Source organism: Lemur catta, chromosome 2 (assembly GCF_020740605.2).
Source record: "Lemur catta isolate mLemCat1 chromosome 2, mLemCat1.pri, whole genome shotgun sequence".
Taxonomy (NCBI): domain Eukaryota; kingdom Metazoa; phylum Chordata; class Mammalia; order Primates; family Lemuridae; genus Lemur; species Lemur catta.
Window position 1 is genome coordinate 13,310,319 of NC_059129.1, and position 20,196 is coordinate 13,330,514.

General features: G+C 43.5%; 1 protein-coding gene across 4 annotated transcripts in view; it reads left to right on the top strand.

The window, feature by feature from the left end:
• Positions 1-20,196, top strand: part of ACSM2B (acyl-CoA synthetase medium chain family member 2B) — a 33,610-nt gene that overhangs the window by 3,421 nt on the left and 9,993 nt on the right. Inside the window, exons 2-7 of one of the 4 annotated variants that reach the window (XM_045542722.1) lie at positions 2,797-2,831; positions 8,865-9,001; positions 10,823-11,007; positions 14,148-14,358; positions 17,085-17,292; positions 18,613-18,756. In XM_045542722.1, coding sequence (XP_045398678.1) covers positions 10,831-11,007; positions 14,148-14,358; positions 17,085-17,292; positions 18,613-18,756 — 740 coding nt within the window. In that variant the 5' untranslated portion in view covers positions 2,797-2,831; positions 8,865-9,001; positions 10,823-10,830. The remainder of the gene's footprint in view (positions 1-2,796; positions 2,832-8,864; positions 9,002-10,822; positions 11,008-14,147; positions 14,359-17,084; positions 17,293-18,612; positions 18,757-20,196) is intronic. The other 3 variants (XM_045542723.1, XM_045542725.1, XM_045542724.1) reach the window with 3 other exon arrangements.

Genomic DNA, 20,196 nt, shown 5'->3' on the forward strand with positions numbered 1-20,196 from the left:
GAGAGAGAGAGAGAGAGAGAGAGAGAGAGAGAGAGAGAGAGAGAGAGATATCCCCAAAGCACAGGCAGCCAAAGATCACATCAAGCTAAAAAGCTTCTGCACAGCAAGGGAAACAATCAACAAAATGAAGACACAATCCACAGAATGGGAGAAAATATTTGCAAACTATCCATCTGTTAAGAGATTAATAACCTAAATATATAAGGAGCTCAAAACAACACAGTAGCAAAAAAATAACCAAACAATCCAATTTAAAAATTAGCAAAAGATCTGAACAGACATTCCTCAAAAGAAGATATACAAATGGCCAACAGGTATATGGAAAAAAAATGCTCAACATCACTAATCAGCAGAGAAATGCAAATCAAAACCACAATAAGATATCACCTCATCCCAGTTTAAATGGCTTGCATCAGAGACAGGCAATAACAGATGCTGGTGAGGATGTGGAGATGGGGGAATTCTCATACATCGTTGGTGGGAAAGTAAATTAGTATAGCCACTGTCTAGAACAGTACGGAGGTTCTTCAAAGAATTAAAAATAGGCCCACCATATGGTCCAGCAATTCCACTACTGGGTATATATCCAAAAGAAAGGAAATCAATATATCAAAGAGATATCTGTACTCCCATGTTTATTGCAGCACTATTCATAATAGCCAAAATATGGCATCAACCTAAGTGCCCATCAATGCATGAACGAATAAAGAAAATGTGGCATATGTACACAATGTGATACTATTTAGCCATAAAAAAGAATGAGATTCTGTCATTTGCAGCAACATGGATGGAACTGGAGGCTACTATGCTGAGTGAAACAAACACAGAAAGATAAACATCCCGTGTTCCCACTCATATGTAGGGGCCAAAATCTTGGATCTCATGAAGATAGAGAGTAGACTGCTAGTTACCAGAGGTTGGGAAGGGAAGGGTAGACAGAGAGGATGAAGGGGGGAGAAAAAAAATAGAAATGTATTTATTGCTACTGAATTGTACAGTTAAAAATGGTAAAGATGGTAAATTATGCATGTATGATTTACCTCGATAAAAAATAAATTAACCTGTTCATAAATAATGTCAACAAAAAGAGTTTATTCAAGCTCAAAGCGGTGAGGACACCATCCTGAGAGCAGAGCTACATCAAAGAATGGCGACCAGTGCCCCTGGTGTGGGGAAAATGAGGATCATTCATAATACGTAGGCAAAATGGAAGTGCAGAGCACAATTGCAACATTTTCCACACGAAGGCTAACACACAGATATAAGATTTAATCGTCTACTATTGATTACACTTTAAGGGAGTTGTTTAACATTCTATTATAAAGAGGTAACTGACACAAGGATTTCTACCCCTCTTCATTTAGTCTAGGTTTGAATGAAGACTAAGGAGTCTGGTTAATGTACAACATCTCAACACAAAGGTCAAAAAGCAATGGGCATGGGCGTTATGTGAACAGCTCTCAGGGCGTAACTTTTCCCTTTATCATATTAAATTAGGAAGTTTGTGAAATTTTATTTTCTGTTTACAATGCTGATAGAAATATAGACAGTAACGTTAAGGCTGAAGAAATCTCCAATGTAAATTAGAAACTTATTGGGAATTGGAGCAAAGGTCACTGTTACACTGTAGCAAAGAACTGGGATGCGCTGTATCCATGCCCCAGAGCTTTGTGGAAGACAGAACTTAAGACTGATGAGCTAGGGTACCAGGTAGAAGAGATTTCTAATCAGCAACGTGCTCAAAACGTGCTGTGGTTACTTTCAACAAACAGCTTATGCTGAATTATGGCAGCAAAGAAATTACCTAAAGGCAGAATTTATAACTATAATAAAAGGGAAGCAGAGCATAAAACTTTGGAAAATTCACATCCTGGACATGCTGTAGAGAAGGAAAGAGTATTTTCAGGAGCAGATAGATTCCAAGGGTGCAGCAGAGCCACCGCTTGCTAAGATTGGTGTCACTGAAAGGAAGCCAGGTGCTAATATTCAAGACAGTTGGACAAGGGCCCCAAAGGCAGTTCAGAGATCTTTGAGGCTGCCCCTCCCATTACAAGCCAAGAGGCCCAGGGGGACAGAACGGTTTCAGGGGACATGCCTAGGGCACTGCTGCTTTGAACCACCTCAGGATGCTGCTACCTGCATCCTGGCCACACCTACCCAGCCATGGCTCAAATGGCCCCAGGTACTGCTCGGGCCACTGCTCTGTCGGGTGCAAGCCCTCAGCCTTGGCAGCGTCCAAGTGGTATTAAGTCTGCAGGTGCCCAGAATGCAAGAGCCATGGAGGCATGGCAGCTTCCACGTAGATTTCAGAGGATGTTTTAGAAAGCCTGGGTGTCCAAGCAGAAACCTGCTACAGGGGCAGAGCCATCACCGAGAGTCCCTACCTGGGCAATGCCTAGTGGAGCTTCGGTGGGGAAGGGGGGCTGTCATCAGGACCCCAGAATGATAGAGCCACCAGCAGCTTGTAACTTCAGCCTGGAGAAACCTCTGGCGTTAGACTCCAGCCTCTGAGATCAGCCACATAGGCTGCACCCAGGAAAGCCATGGGGGCAGGGCTGCCTGCATCGTGGGGAGCCCATACCTCACACCAGTGTGTGCCCAGGTTGCAAGCCATGGAGTTAAAAGAGATGATTTTGGAGACTGGAGATTTAATGTCTGCCCTTCTGGGTTTTGGGCTTGCATGGGATCTGTTGCCCCTTTATTGGCTGATTTCTCCCTTTTGGAATGGGAATATTTACCCAATGCCAGTACAACCATTGTACTTTGGAAGTAAATAATTTCTTTTTAATTTTACAGGCACATAGTTGGAAGGGACTTGCCCTGAGTCTCAGGTGAGACTTTGAACTTTGAATTTTTAAGTTTGTGCTGAAACCAGTTAAGACTTTTGGAACTACTGGGATGAAATGATTCTATGTTGCATTGAGAAGGGTATGAAGTTGGGGGGCCAGGGACAGAATGCTATGGTTTAGATGTTTGTCTCCTACAAACCTCATGTTGAAATTTGATCCCCAGTGTTGGAGGTGGAGCCTAATGGAAGGCATTGGGACACGGGGGAGGATCCCTCATGAGTAGGTTAATGCCCTCCTTTGGGGATAAGTGGGTTCTTGCTCTATTGGTTCCCCAAACAGCTGGTTGTTTAATTAAAAAAAAAAAGAAGAAGAAGAAGAAGCAGCTTCTCACCTCCCCTTGCTCTCTTGCTTCTGCTCTCGCCATCTCTGAACACACCGGTTCCCCTTCACCTTCCATCATGAGGAAGAAGGAGCCTGAAGTCCTCACCAGATGCAGGTGCCCAGCAAAATCAGGAGTCAAACAAACCTTTTTTTTTTTTTTTTTTTTTTGAGACAGAGTCTCGCTGTGTTGCCCGGGCTAGAGTGAGTGCCGTGGCGTCAGCCTAGCTCACAGCAACCTCAAACTCCTGGGCTTAAGCGATCCTACTGCCTCAGCCTCCCAAGTAGCTGGGACTACAGGCATGTGCCACCATGCCCGGCTAATTTTTTCTATATATATATTTTAGTTGGCCAGATAATTTCTTTCTATTTTTAGTAGAGACGGGGTCTTGCTCTTGCTCAGGCTGGTCTCAAACTCCTGACCTCGAGCGATCCACCCGCCTCGGCCTCCCAGAGTGCTAGGATTACAGGCGTGAAACAAACCTTTTTTTAAAAAAACATAAATTACCCAGCCCCAGGTTGTTAGGGTGAAAAGCCTAGCAGATGCTCACAGCACAGGTGGAGAAAAGCTTCTCACACAGAGATTAGGATACATAAAAGTAAATGGGTTTACTTTGTCAATTTAGAAGGAGAGAGAGAGAATGAGGGAGTGAGAGAGAGAAGAGAAAGAGAAGGAGAAAAGAGAGCAGGGAGATGGCATGGCATCCTAAAGAAAGAGAAGGGAGGTGCCCTCACTCAGGCCAAGTGGCTCGCTGATTTTAAGGGGAATGAAGAGAAAACAATAGTGATGGCTGTCAGTTGATAACAAAAGCAGTGGCAGGATGTCAAAGTCCAAGAGTTGGTTTCCCCACCTTTCCTTGGAGACGGGATTATCGCAGATGTGACTCTGCCTTTGAGCTATGATTGAGGCTGTAACTCGTTCTCCTGCTATTCACTCAGGAACTCTGGAAAAACAGATTCTCTAAAACACAATTTTAGAGGGAAAGATTTACATCTCTTTTCTGTCCGTTCAGCTCTTTTCAGAGGTTGTGCAAAACAGAACTCCCGCGGGGTGTCTGTTAGCGGGAGAACCCATAGGCTTGATCTTCAACCGTTGCTAGGACGTTGTGGGATTAGGTATTAACCTGTTATTTTTGCAAGGCTGCCGCTTTCAAGGTATTGCTTTATAGCAACATAAAATGGCCTAAGACCCATGACTTGCCTTCTGGAACTTGGATCCAGCAGCTCCCGAACCAAATGTGTCTGTGGATCCTTTAGCCCCAGCGTCTGGGAGGACAAATAATTTTTTGTTGAGCTTCCTTTCATTCATGGGACTCTGACTGCCATTCCAAGGACCATGTCCCCCCGTCCCCAAATCTGCTGCATCCATTTGATCTGCAGGAATGATCAAAACAATATCCAGACCCTCCCTCCGTGCAGGTGTGTCAGTTTGAGTCCAGACTCCTCCTCTTAGCCTCCCATTCTAAACTTAAGTAACTGTGAGTTACTGAGTGCTTACTGTGTACTATGTGTTTGGTTTATTTTTTTATTTTTATTTTTTTTAATTCAGAATATTACAGGGGTACAACGCTTTGATAACATAAATTGCCTTTGCACTGTCCAAGTCCAAGTGTGCTCAGCCCCCAGACACTGTGAACCACACCCATTAGGTGTGAACATGGCCATCCCCTCCTCCCGCCTCCCACCTGCCCGATCCCCAATGAATGTTACTTCCATAGGTGCACCCAAGTGTTGATTGATTAGTACCAATTTAATGGTGAGCACATGTGGTGCTTGTTTTTCCATTCTTGTGATACTTCACTTAGAATAATGGTCTCCAGCTCCATCCAGATTAATATAAGAGGTTCACCCTTTTGTTTATGGCTGAGTAGTACTCCATGTAATACATATACCACATTTTACCAATCCACTCATGTATTGATGGGCACTTGGGTGGTTTCCACATCTTTGTAATTGTGAATTGTGCTGCTATAAACGTTTGAGTGCTGATGTCTTTTTTATAGAATGTCTTTTTTTCCTTTGGGTAAATACCCAGTAGTGGGATTGCTGGTCAAATGGTAGTTCTACTTTTCGTTCATTTGAGGTATCTCCATACTACTTTCCATAGAAGTTGTACTAGTTTGCAGTGGATGAGTGTTCCTATCTCTCTGCATCCACACCAGTATCTGTTGTTTTGGAACTTTTTGATAAGAGCCATTCTCACTGGAGTTAAGTGATATCTCATTGTGATTTTGATTTGCATTTCCCTGATGATTAGAGACATTGGGCATTTTTTCATATGTTTGCTGGCCATTAGTCTATCTTCTTCTGAAAAATTTCTGTTTGTGTCCTTTGCTCATTTAATGCAGTTCTTTGATTTTTTTTCTTGCCGATTTGCCCGAGTTCTTTATTTTTTTAAATGTTTACTTATTTAATTTTTGCATAAATAAATTAAATTTATTAATGCCATTATTGCATGATTATCAGGAGTGGGTTAGTGACCATGGGAGTGACTTTGGTATAAAAGCAAGCCCTCTCTTACATGTGTACTCTCACCCTTCCACCTCCTGCCCTTCCCCCGGGAGATGGCCCTCGCCAGATGCTGGTGCCATGCTCTTGGACTTTGACCTGAATAAACCTCTTTTCTTTGTAAGTTACCCAATCTGTGGTATTCTGATAGAGCAACAGAAAACAGATGAAGACGGGCACAGAGCAGCAACAACAAGAGGGATTAGAGAAGACACGGGGAAAACCTTCCTAGAAGAGCATTTGAGAGGCTCATGACTGTGATCGGGAAATACCTATGGCAGGGTTATAGAAGAAGGGATGACAGATACCTTCGGGGCTGGAGGAGAAGCAGGCTGGGAGGTGGAATTCTATGCATTTTCTCACAGCAGAAAATTGTTGCTGCTCTACATAAACAACAGGGTTTTCAAACCCTGTCATTACTAGGATAGGCCCAGAGAAAAGCATGAAAGGGGCCCAAATCACTTTTGGTATCTTCTCCAGATGTATCTCCTCTCTTGTCCCTCCAGACCCCCACTTGGACCCTGCTTCTGGGGCCTTCAAGACCCTCTGGCTCACTCAGACGTCCCCTGGCATGGTTCTTTGTCCTTTTGTGCTACAGCAGTTAGTCACGGCCAGGTTTCTGGCACACACATCTTGTACCTGGCCTGGGAGTCCTTGTTCCTGGCCTGTGGGTCCTTGTTCCCAATGCTTGCGTCTCCAACAGAAATCTCCCTATTTCAGGAGCTCCATCCCTGCCTGTCATGAGGGCCTTTTAGCAAATGGAATTCTGGTGACCAGCACCCGAAAGGAGTAACTCTGTAAGAGTGGGCCCCTGAGGTTCACACTGGCCAGGGTAGGAGGGAACAGGGAAGCTCTGTGGCCTCAGGATCACTTTCTCTGTCTGGGGAGATACAAATCTGACATGGCCTATAATTCCAGCAGTCCCTTATCTGGCTGTGGCATTGTTCCCTTTGGTGGTGTTGCTGGAAAACATCGTATCTCAGAAGCTCAGAGCCCTCTGATTTCAAACTCCATTCTCAGGGCCTGAAGACCCACCATAAGTCAACAGCCCCAGGGTGGGACACTCTTTGGGGAGGTTAGGGTTTCTAGGCCCTGGCCTGTGACTGACGTGCAGTGTGACCACAAGCAATTTACTGCTCTATTCTGGGGTTTCATCTTCTCCACTCAGTGATCTGAAAAGGCCTTCGTTTTCTTGACTTTGTGGATGCCTCAAACAGAGCTGCAGAAGACCTGACATTCCTTCTCTTGCTAGATTCCCTGACTGTGCTCAGTGTTTTATAAGCATTATTTCACTGCATCCTCTCACACACCTCATGAGAGAGGGGCTGATATGAACCCCATTTTACAGATGGGGAAACTGAGACTTGGGGGGGTATTGTCACCCAATATCACAAGGGGGAGTCAGGTTAGAAGAGATGTCTGATTCCAACGCCTGTGCGCTTGCCAATTCACTAAACTCAAGATCACTGAAAACTGGATGGGCGTGACAGTGAATGTTAGGCATTTTGAGAAGTGCCAAGTGGCTCAGGAGAGGGATGGAAGGTGTAAATCATCACCCAGATCACACTGGAGTCAGGCAGGCCTCAGTCTAAATTAAGCCACACTGGCGCCTTGCCAAGCTCTCTGAGAAGCAGAGAAGAATGAGCTTTCAGTGGGGTATTAGAAAGCCCCAGTGAAAAGAATGCATGATGGGAGCTCAGATAGATGGTCATTTACATTTGAGCTCTCCTTTCTCTTGCCAGGGGATCTTGGGATCTTCCAGCCTCAGTTTCCTCATCTATACAGAGGGGATAAAAGTCATCCCGGCTTCATAGGGTTGTTCTGCTGATGGAGAGAGACCATTTATTGAATACACACTTATTAAACCCACTGAGTTGTACTAGACACTGTTTTAGGACTTGAGGAACAAAAGTAAACAAATATAGAAGTCACTGCCCTCAGAGAACTTATGTTTTAGAAGGAGGACACAAACAAGTAAGACATACGTAGAGAGTGACATGTATGTGGCCAAAGAGAAGAAAGATGGCAGGAAGGTGGAATGCAGTGACGTCAGATCAGATCAGCAGAGAAGGACTCACCGAGAAGATGGGTTTTAGTAAAGATCCAAAGGCGGCAAGGAAGCTACACATTTAGGAGAAGAGAATTTCAGGCAGTGAGAACAGCAAGTGCAAAGGCCCTGAGGCAGGGGTGTGTCTGACATGTAGGTAGAACAGCAAGGAGGTCCATGTGACTGGAGCAGAAGAAGTAAGGGGAAGAGTTTTTGGAGAAGAGTTCATTGAGGTAATGACCTTGTAGATGAGTGCAAGGACATGGGATTTTTCTCTAGGAGTTCATGGTCTGACTTCAGTTTTAAGTCTGGCTCACTCTGGCTGCTGCATTGAGAATAGACCGCAGGGGATGAGAGCAAAAGAAGGGAGACCTGTGACGAAGACACACAACACCTGTGTGAGGAGAGAAGATGGTGGTTTGGAACAGGGCAGAGAATGGGTCAGAGTCTCGATATAACTCGCAGGTGGATCTGAGGGATTTCCAGATCCAGGTGTGAAAGAAAAGAGTCAGGGAGACTCCAAGGTTTGATGCTGGAAGACCTAGGGGAACAGGTTGCCATTTGCTGAGATGGGTAAGAAGGCGGCTGCAGTGGGATGGTTTGCACGGACGGATAACAGCAGGTGCTCAGCGTTGGACGAAGTGTGTTCGAGAGGCCTATTAGACATCAGGTGGAGAAGCCAAGCAGATGGGGATGCAGGAGAGAGATGCAGGCTGCAGACACACGTGTGGGGTCCCTGGCAAGGCAGGTGAGGGCCAAGCCATGGCAATGGGTGAGCTCACGTGCAGAGTGAGTGTGGATAAAGGAGATGATGAGGAGTCAGCAGAAGAGACTGGGAGTGAGAGGAAAGCCAGGCAAATGTGGTGTGCTGGAGCCAAGGCAAGGAAAGGATTAAAGGAGGTGAGAGAGTTTTCGTCCAGTCCACTTGAGCTCCATTTCTCTCTCCTTGGCTGGAGCAATAACTCACTGTCAGTCCTGGCCATGAACCTGCTTTTGGCCCCTTGGATTGAAAGAGCAGGTCTGGTTGGACCCCAGGGCTCTAGGGCTGTGCAGCCCGTGACCTTGGCTAGAAGGACTGCTGTTACCCCAAGTAAGACTCCAGGGTTATCCACTGTTAATGATTATCTCTGCTCCCCTCCAAGGCTGCAGGGATTCTGGAGCTGTCTGCTTGATTAGCTGTGCTCTCCTCCAAGGCTGCAGGGCAATCTGAGGCTCTTTGCTGGACATCCCAGTGTTGATCAAGCTCTCCCCAGAGAGACTTCCTGAAAGGACTCAGCAGGTGAGCACTGTTGCAGGGAATGGACTGATGGGGCCATGCCCCGCGATGACACTCACCAATCATTAGGAGTCATGGCCAGTGAGGAGAATGCAAGTCCCCAGAGAAAGACAATCTGCAATTCCTGGGTGCTTTGAAATGGGGTGCCTGCCAGGTCTCAGTGAGGAGACACTGGGCAAAGAGAAAGGTGCCTTTAGCACAGTGAAAGTGAGGGACTGGGTGGCTGGGATGAGGGCGGTCAAAGGGACCTAGAAGTTGAGTTGTGGTCAGGGAAGGAGACGTCTCAGATGAGGTGAGGCTGCAAGAATGAGAAAGAGCCAGTTATGGAAAGAGAGAGGGACCAGCAGGTACAAAGGCAATAGACATTCCTGCCCAGGAGCTGGTAAGGAAATCTTCATTTCTTATTCCATAAAAAATAAAAGCGGAGACAGAATTGTCAGACACCTTGACCATTCTGGCTGCTGCTGCCTAGACAAAATAAACTGTGAATTCAGCTTTTTAACTGGACTGGCTGGATTCCTCCAATACATCATCATTAAATTTAAATTCTACAGCCTTCTCAGGGTTCACAGGGTGTAATTCAAAGATCAGCCTACACAGCCCTGGAACTACTTTCCCTGGAGCCATGTATACGGAAAGAATAATTACAAGAGCTATAATTGCTAAAGTGATTGTATTAGGCCCTGTGCACTAAGTGCATGGTATTTAACATGTATCAGTGAAGACTGAATTTAAAGAAATAGATGGTAGTCTGGGAGTGGTGGCTCATGCCTGTAATCCCAGCACTTTGGGAGTCTGAGGTAGGAGGACTGCTTGAACCCAGGAGTTTGAGACCAGCCTGAGCAGTACAGTGAGACCCATGCCTATAAAAAATTTAAAAAAAAATTGGCCGGACATCGTGGCATGCGCCTGTAGTCCCAGCTATTCAGGAGGCCAAGGCAAGAGGATTGTCTGATTGTAAGAGCTGGAGGCTGCAGTGAGCTATGATCATGCCACTGCACTCCAGCCTGGGTGACAGAGCAAGATCCTGCATTTGAAAAGGAAGGAAGGAAGAAAAGAAGGAAGAAAAGAAGGAAGGAAGGGAAGGAGAGAGGAAGGAAGAAAGGAAGAGAGGGAGGGAGGGAGGGTACTTGTATTAGGAAGCATTTGCTATAGTAACAAACATGCTGAACATCTCAGTACCTTTTAACCATACACATGGGTCGGTAAGTTGACAGTGGTCATGCCAGGCTCAGCTTAACTTCACCTGCCTTGTCATCTTGGGCCCCAGGCTGAAGGCACAGCACTGATCTGGAATATGCAACTCTCACGCAGAGAGCAGAAATGCAAGAGTCTCTGACCAACCGCACAATCCTACCCACTCACATCCCGTTGACCAAAGCTCTCCCAGGAGCACGCCAAAGCCAATGAGATGTGGATACACGCTCTTCCTCCAGGACGTGCCGGGAGGACACACAAAAACAAATGTGGTTATATTACTGGAATCCTAATACAGGAAGGGAACAAACTGTTGGGAACAACATTCTCGTCTACCACCCACTGTATTTTCAGCACCAAGGGATTTATTACATGGATTCGGGTGTTCACAAAACTGTCAGAAGTGTTAAAGAGGTAGAATCTACACTGGGTCTAGATTCTGCTGTGCTTTTGGAGAATAGCACACCCTAAGGAGACAGATGCTGAGTGCCAATTCACTCATGACCACAGCTAATTAATTCCTCAGAAGAACGATGTGCACTTAGGGAAAATCTCCGGAAGCAGCTGATGCTTAACAGAGCAATCTAGTCAAGAAGCGTTCACCTGTGTCTCCTGTTTCCTTTGCAGGTCTGACCATGCATTGGCTGCGGAAACTTCAGGGACTTTGCACACTATGGGGTGCTCAGATGTCCAGCCGCAGTCCCCACATTATTACGAGGCAACTGGCATCCTCGCCGTGGGGCCGCTCAGAAGTTCCTGCCATGTTTAACTTTGCTAGAGATATGGTTGATCACTGGGCTGATATGGAGGCGGTAAGGGGGTGGAAAGAGGCACCAAGTGAGACAATTTGGCTGACTTCATTAATTCATTCCATAAATATTTTATTGAGCACTTATTATGTGTCAGGCACTGTAATAAGCTATGAATAAGATGCTCATCTTCCATGAAGGCAGCATGGGGAGGGAGGAGGACAGCATGATTGGCAGAAAAAGGTCACAGGACTCTGGCACAGGGTAGGGCACTCTGTAACCCCCAGGCAACTGACACACAGTTGGCTTCTACGTACTGCACATGCTCTGTTGTGACCTCCCGAGACAAGGATTAGTGGGTTGGGGTCACAGAAGAGGTGGGTTTGAATTTGGTAAGAGCAAATCAGGACTGACCAAAGACTAAGTCAGTCTGCTCCGAAGGTTAGGTCATTAGGGGTGGGCAAATAGGGTGGCTACTAGGCAGGGATTGTCAAAAGAGCGCCAACACATTAGCGAAAGAGAATGATGCAGAAATTTATGAGTTTCCCTTCTAGCCCTGGGCTTCTGGAATTCTAACTCATTCCTTGCTTTACACTGTTGCCTTCACCTGAAATCCTGTGACCCTTCCTGAAGAATGGAAGGATTTTTCCTGGCTAGGATAGAGGAAGGGATGGTTCTACCAGCACAGGCTTAAAACAATGGTGCTCAAAGGAAGTCATGACCATGATGTTGTCTTGCATTCCCAACACCATAACACATCCTTAGTGCAGAGATTGCAAACACCTGGCCACTAGGCCGAAGGTACCTCTAGGTGTAGTGTACTCTTAAAAAAAAAAAAAAAATCAACATTTTAATATTAAAAAATTATAGACAAAAATTTAGAAATCTAGATTTTCTTTAAAAGTTATATTTCCTTGGGATATTGAGGAAGGCCCTTACTACCGTGATGGACAATTCTGAATTTATAAAAGGAATTATTTAATACATTTTATTATATAAATATCATAAAAGCCTCTACATTGACAAACAGTGCCATTATCAAAATAAAAACTAATGACAACTGGGGGGAAATATCCAACTCATATGACAGCAAGAGTTAATATCCCTAATACAAAAACAGCTCCTGGAAATCAAGAATAAAAAGGCACAACCCAAAATAAAAGTGGGCAAAGTATGTGAGCAGATAGTTCATAAAACAGTTAACTCAAATGGCCATTAAACAAAAGAAAAAATGCCCACCCTCCCCCATAATAAGAGTACTGCACATGAAAACTTTACTGAAATAATATTTTTTAACCTGTCTTATTAAATACAGAAGTTTGACACCACACTCTTATGGCAAGGCTGTGAGAAAACAGACACTCTCATATGTTACTGCAAAGTGGTATAACTTTGATGGAGAGGAATTTTGATATAACAAAATTACTAGCATGTCTTCTCTTTGACTTTGCATTATTAATCTCAAACTATGATCAGGGAACCCCTGAGGATACATGAGACTCTTTCAGGGGATCTGCAAAGTGCAAATTATTTGAAAATAAAACTTAGAGAAATTGGAACCCTTGTGCACTGCCGGTAGGTATTTAAAATGGTACCATTATTATGGAAAACAATATGGTGCTTCCTCAAAAAATTAAAAATAAAATTACCATGTAATCCAGCAATTCCAACTCTGGGTATAGACCCAGAAAATCAAATGCCAGGTCCGTAAGAGATATTTGTACGCCCGTGTTTATAGTAGCTTTCTTCACAATAGCTAAAAGGTCAAAACAACACAAATGTCTATCAACAGATAAATAGATAATCAAACGTATATATTTACAATGGGATACTAGTCAGCCTGAAAAAGAAAAAAGATTCCAATATAGGCTTCAACGTGGATGAATGTCGAAGACGTTGTGCTAAGTGAAACAAGCCAGACAGAAAGGGACAAATATTGTTTGATTATGTTTATATAAGGTACCTGCAATAGGCTAATTCAGAGAGACAGAAAGTAGACTGGTGGTTACCAGGGCCTAGGGGAGAGAGGATGAGGAGTTATTCATAACAGGGACAGAATTTCAGTTTTGGATGATGAAAAAGTTCTCAAGATGGATGGTGGTAATGGAGGCATAGCAATGTAAAAGTATTTAATGGCACTGAACCGTACACTTAAAAATAGTTAAAATGGTACATTTTATGGTATGTATATTTCACCACAAGATAAAACAAAAATAAATAAGTAGAGATAAATATATAAGTAAATCTAAGATATATATTAATAAACAGATATTAATTATATTAATAATTATATTAATTAATAAATATTAAATATTTGCGTTTTCACTCTAATTCTCTCACAAGTATGTGGTGACATTCTCCAGAAGGTATGTCTCGGGTAATACTGAAACAGGGTGAGTGCAGAAGCAGATAAGAGAATCCAACACTCTTCTAAGGCAGAAGTTAAAAAGATTTGCAAAAATATAAAATGATACCCCTCTTATTATTATTTTTCTTTGTTTTGGAAAGTGTATCTTTTATTTAAAAAATTTGCTTCATGCTAATATATATGGGTTTATTACTGTTATTTTTAAAAAGCACACATTTTTTAACATTCTCAATTTTGATTTCTAATATGGTAAATACAGATAGATATAACCCCTATAAATAAAAACTCTTTAGGGAAAACTACAGACCCATTTCTCTCATGAACGTAGACGCAAAAATTCTCAATAAAATCTTAGCAAATTGTATCCAAGTGCTTATTAAAAAAATAATTCATCACAACCAAGTAGGCTTCATCCCTGAGATGCAGGGGTGGTTCAACATACGAAAATCTATAAATGTAATTCACCACATAAATAGAAGCAAAAATAAAGACCATATGATCCTCTCAATAGATGCAGAAAAAGCATTTGACAAAATTCAACACCCTTTTATGATAAGAACGCTTAACAAAATAGGCATAAACGGGACCTACCTAAAAATGATACAAGCCATATATGACAAACCCACAGCCAACATCATACTGAACGGGGAAAAATTGAAAGCATTCCCACTCAGAACTGGAACCAGACAAGGTTTTTAATATTTTTTTAAGAGCGTATGGGGGTCCTGAGATCAAAAATCTTACTAAGCACTGACTTGGCAATCCCAAGACTTGGAAATTATCCTACCCGTTTGTGTTCCAGCAGCCCCTAACCAGCGGGCTTCTCATCCCTCAGGCTGGCAAGCGCCCTCCGGTTCCCGCCCTGTGGTGGGTGAGTGGCGAAGGGGAGGAAGTGAAGTGGAACTACAGAGAACTGAGTGAAATCAGCCGGCAGGCGGCCAACGTCCTCGTGGGGCCCTGTGGTCTGCAGCGTGGGGACTGTGTAGCAGTGGTGTTGCCCAGAGTACCTGAGTGGTGGCTGGTGACCCTGGGCTGCATTCGAGCAGGTTAGTAACTGACTCCTTGTACAGGGCACAGAGAAATGCAGCCCCTTCTCCCCAAAGAAGTCTCCTCCACAGAGCATGCTGTCCCTCCTCATATGAAGATACCACCTGTCTTCCATTCATTGAAGCCAACTATGCACCAAGCGCTTATGCAAGAGGTTGCTTATGTACTTGGTGAACAAAACACAACTTGTGTATTCACGGGACTTACAGACCTTTGGAAAAAGCTATCCAGCTATTCATTGCACACATAATTATTTAATCACAATTTTGAAAAGGGGCATGAGAATTTTATTAGAACCTACGGAAATGAAGTTAGCAAACTATGACCCACAAGCCAAATCCTGTCCACGGGTTGTTTTTGTAACTAAAGTTATATTGAACACAGTCATGCCTTTCTGTTTGCCTGTCATCTGTGGCTGCTTTTCCACTATAACTGCAGGCTTGAGTAGTTGGGTCAGAAAGCCTCTGGCCCATAAAACCTAAAATATTTACTATTTGGCCCTTTACAGGAAAAGTTTGCCAACCTCTCATCTAAAGGGAGACTTGAACTAACTAATCTGAGGAGTCATGAAGTCTCAATGGAAGTGATATTCGATCTGAGATCTGAAGGATGAGTAGAGTTTGGCCAGGAGAGGAGGCAGAGAGGACTGTGCTAAACAGAGGGAACAGCATGTGTGAAGACAGAGGGGAGGGAAGCTTGAAAATTTTGAGAGAACCCGAAAGGATGTCTGTGTGCCTGGAGTCCAGGCAGCAAGAGGAAAGTGGTGGCAATAGAATGAACCTGTCAAGATGGGCAGGTGCTAAATTGTCAGTGCCTTGTGGGCCATGGTGAGACTTCTAGACACTTATCCAGTGGAGAATGGGAAATCATTGATGGACTGAGTGATGCAATCACTCTGTTTGTGAAACGTCATGCAGGATGCTTAATAGAGAATGAGATGAAGAAGGCAAGAGTCGGGGTGGAAATCTCAGATAAGAGACAAAGGATGATGGTGGCTCCAATTTGGATGAGGTGGTAGAGACGGAGATAAGTGGATGGATTCAAGAGACAGTTGGGGGAACTGATAACAGGGTTTTTTTTTAGGAAGACAGCCAGGGAGACAGAAAAGTCACAGACACTTTGGCAACTGGGTAGATGCTGCTGTCTTTGACTGAAGTGAGGAACATAGGCAGAGAAAGAGCTATGGTGGGTGTGTTAGGAAAAGATGACAGCTTAGTAATGTTGAGTAAGGGGTGCCTATGTGATATTCAAGGAGGGATGAGAAGTAAAAATTTGGATTTAAGGACCCAAATTCTGAGATGGAGACAGAAATTTGAGAATCATCAACCTTTAGATAAAAATGATGAGATGTAAAGAGGTTCAAAAAGAGCCTCAAGGAACTCCAGCATCCTCCTTCACAAACTGCTCTTCCCACTCCTCTTCCCACACAGCCCATCCCCATATATTAGAAAAGCTCCCACTCCACCCCACCTGCTGGGGACAATGGACTGAGGGAGGCATTAAGGAGGAAGATATAAACGTGACCAGGAAATAGGAGCAATCAGGAGCAGCTGAACCAATTTTAGGGTCTTGGAACCCCATGGAAAGAGTAAACAAGCCATAAGAGAAAGATGATATACTGAGAGATTATGACCTGAAGGAAGGAGAACCCAGAGGAAATGTGTCTGTTCTTCTGTGTGTCTGACTCAGTATGGCCATCATGGTGGAGAGACATTGGAGGATGTTTACAAGTGTGTGGTGAGAATCATGGTGTTGAGAGTTCAAAGAAAAGAAGTTACATTTAAAAGCTATTTAACAAAAGGAGCAGCATGTGGTATCAACTTCATAAAAGGTGAAACATAAGTCTAGTTATTCTACAGAAGATTTAAAAAATTGTAGGAGTCTCATCAAAATAGTAAACAAGAACAAGAAATGGAAAGGTGATAGTCAAAGGGTACAAAGCCTCAGTTAGATAGGAGGCATAAGTCTGATTTTTTTAGATAAATTGCAGAGCATGCTAATAATTGAATACTGTATATTTAAATAACAGTAAGAGAGTAAATTTCTAATGTTCTCATCACAAAAATGTCAAATATTTAAGGTGATGGATATGTTATTTAGCTTAATTTAATCATCCCACATTGTATTAAAAAATCATAACACCACTTTGTACCCCCAGAATATATACAACTACATTGTGTTTGTGTATTATATATATATGTATATATGTGTATATATATATATATGCACACACACATAAAAATCAAAAGCATTCTTGCCTAAGAAAATGCATTCAGTATCCCCAGGTTGGGAGAAATAGCCAGGACCTAGAGCACCAAGATATTTCAGGACCACAGATAATTCTAAGTGCCTTTCCTCATGACTTTAGTTACTGTATGAGAGTGTGAGGTACAGCAAACCCCTGTAGGGCTTTTTTTTTTTTTTTGGAGGGGTGGGAGTGAGTGGAGGAGGATTGTATGTGTCTTAGACTATCAACAGTATGACATTAGGCAACTCAATTTCTTTTCTTAGTCTCAGTTGGTCACTCACAGCTCTGACAACCCAGGGAAACTGGGTTCCAGTCACTCCCTGATTCTCACTTCCTTTATTATTGATACTCCTCATTGGTCAACACTACTCTACCCTTCCGTTCCCCACTTGCTTCCCACTGGATGTTTATATCGGGCTTGCCGAGGAACAAAGATAGCCCTTCCTTCCAGCTCTGTAAGCCATTTGCCTTCTGTAGGACTCATCTTCACACCTGGGACTATCCAGCTGAGATCTGCTGACATACTCTATAGGCTGCAGTTGTCTAAGTCCAAGGTCATCGTGGCTGGAGACGAAGTGGCCCAAGAAGTAGACATGGTGGCCTCTAAATGTCCTTCTCTGAGAATTAAGGTCCTGGTGTCTGAGAAAAACCGAGATGGGTGGCTGAACTTCAATACACTTCTAAAGTGAGTATTTGCATGTCTCAGCCCAGGTTTTCACCAAAAGTAGAAACTAAGCCAGGTGCATATGTGCTGGTGCTTTATCTGGGAGGTCAAGGAAGTAGAGTATGGGACTAGGGAGAGTGAAGCATGGAAGAAAGAAAAGCCAATACAGAGATTTTTGTTGAGTCATTGCAAGGGCTAAGTGAGGCTTGATCTGCCAGGACCTTCTGAGGAGCACATAGAATGTCTCCCAGGACTTTCCACTAAAGGGCTGATGAGAATTGACACATTAGCACCTGACCCCCATTGGTTGAGGATTATCCTAGGGGCATTGTCTACCCCATACTTCTGGACTGTACATACATGCATGAAGAATAGGATCAGAGTCTCATGTCATGGTGGCAACAGAGACCATGGGCACAAAGACCACGGAACACAGAGTGAATCACTTGTGGTGCCCCCTAGAAACAACGTGGTTTTAACACCAGTAGGTTGAAGCCCACCCAGAACTGTTCACTGCAACACGGCTCAAATCAGAGATGAGGCCAAGAGCATATGAAGTAAAAATCAAGAGATAGCTGATATATCGTGTTTCTAGGCTCTTCTTCCCACCTTTTGTATCCTTAAACTAGGCTTCTCAAGGACAGAGGAAGCTCTACGTGTCCTTCAAAAGTTGATAGCAAAACTGGCTGGATGAATGAGTTTCCCTGTCACATCGCATAGCCCCCCATTAGGAATGTATGTCTTTAGAATCTTTTAGGGAGAACGTCCACTTTTTCTTTCTTAACGTCATAAACTTTAAGGTAACTGTCATAAAAATAAACAATGTGATACCAACTTTGAGTCCAAAATGAGGACACTAGACGGGATGTCCAAGAGATGCGTGGGTGCTTCCAGGGAATAGAAGAGGGTGCCAAGAAAGTACTTGGAAAATACATAATAATTGCACAACTCTTGTGTGCCTCTTGGTATGCAAGGGCTTTCAACAACAATTAAATGACCATTTATTGAGTTTTTGCTAAGCAAGCTGCTTATTTCTTTAGTGGTAGAGTTAACTTTCTCAGTAACTCTATACAACAGGTATTATTGATCCCACTTCACAGATATTGAAAGTGAGACTCAGAGAAGTTACATAACTAGTCCAAAGTTACATAGTTCACAAAGTGCCAAACCTGAGTGGTTTTCAAGTGCAAGTCTAACTGACTCAGAATCCCATGATCTTAACCTCCTAAGGTTGACTGACTTGCCCTTGGTCAATATGGGAGATGATAAGGAAAGATGGGTCACTGTGACAGCTGGTGTCTAGTCTAGATCTGAGAAAGTGACCATCTGTGTCTCCTTCAGAGAGGCATCCACCACTCACCACTGTGTGGAGACTAGAAGCCAGGAAGCCAAGGCCTTTTATTTCACTAGCGGGACCAGCGGCCCTCCCAAGATGGTGGAACACTCCCACGCGAGCCTGGGCCTCAGGACCAAGATAGATGGCGGGTAAGCAGAGCCCTTTCACTCTATGGAGAACTGCATGACCAGGCATGAAGACTTTTCTGAGTTCAAATCCAATCTTCCTGGGCTGGGCCACCATCTGGTGCTTCTGAGAAAGAAAATTGGGAAGGAAGGCTGAAAGGCACATGGGTTCATACGCTTGGCTATCCAGAGACCTTCAATGGGCACTTGGCTATCCAGAGACCTTCAATGGGCGCTTGGCTATCCAGAGACCTTCAATGGGCGCTTGGCTATCCAGAGACCTTCAATGGCATACTTCTGTTTCAGCTAACATGGGATCTTGAAACCTCGTCCATGTTTTAAGCCATGTGCCTACTAGCACAGGTTTCTAGGCATTTTCCCCAAAATGATCTCTGTCTTGCCCTTTGGGGTGCTAGTAATTTGCTTTGATGCTAATCTACTTTCCAAGAGGACATTTTTGTCAGCAGCAAATTACTTTGCAAATTCATTGAAGTGGAAAGTATTATTGGATGAATTAGATGAAACGAGGTCTCAGAATTTCTGGATCACAGATCTTATAGTTCAGAATTTTCTTCCACTGCTACATCAACCCCATCTATGGAATCAGAAAACACTGTGCCCAGGTCTTCATGCAAGGATAACTACAGATCTTTGGGGTTTTCTTCAGTAGATCCTGCCTGCCGTGTTAATTTTATTAGAATGGGAAAAATATTTTAATGCAAAAAACTAACAAAGCTTAAATATCCTACCCATGAACCCAGCAAATTAAGTAAGTTATTAAAAATTATTTAATAGAAGAGCTGTAGTAAAATCCAGTTTCTAAAAGATGGGATAAATTACTTAAATATAACTAAGATATTAGATTCCCATCCCCCCAAATTTGGTCCCGATGCGCTATGATACAATTGCCCTACAGAGCTGGAAGTATTAATCATCTTCAGGAAAGGGAACATTCTACGGCAACTCCCAGTCGCAAGGAAGTTGTTCATGTCTAGCCTAAATCATTTTTGTTTAAACCAGGCCTAATACCTTTTATTCTGCCCTACAGAGAGAAAAGAAACAAGTTTCACCCTGCATAAGATCCTCAGCTATACTTAGGCAATTTATGATGCTTGCAGAAAAGAAAACCAAAGATCTACTCAGCCAAACTTGAACTTGGCAAGGCCCCTGTTAGGATATTCATCACTTTAGATGCTTTTTGTTAGTAAATTTTCCTGGGTGGTTCTTGTATGCCAGAAACTGTACTAAGTTTGGGGGATAAAATGAGCATGAGATCCAATTATCTGTTAAGTCATGTTAACTGGGTTCACATCTTCTAAGCTCTCACCCCTTGTTGATACAGGATGTGTGGCTAGATCAACTTTCCTCTTACACTTAGACACATTCCTATGAACATACATAAACACAGGCAGATACACACACACTTGTGCCCACACACCTACTCCTCCTCCACTACACACACCC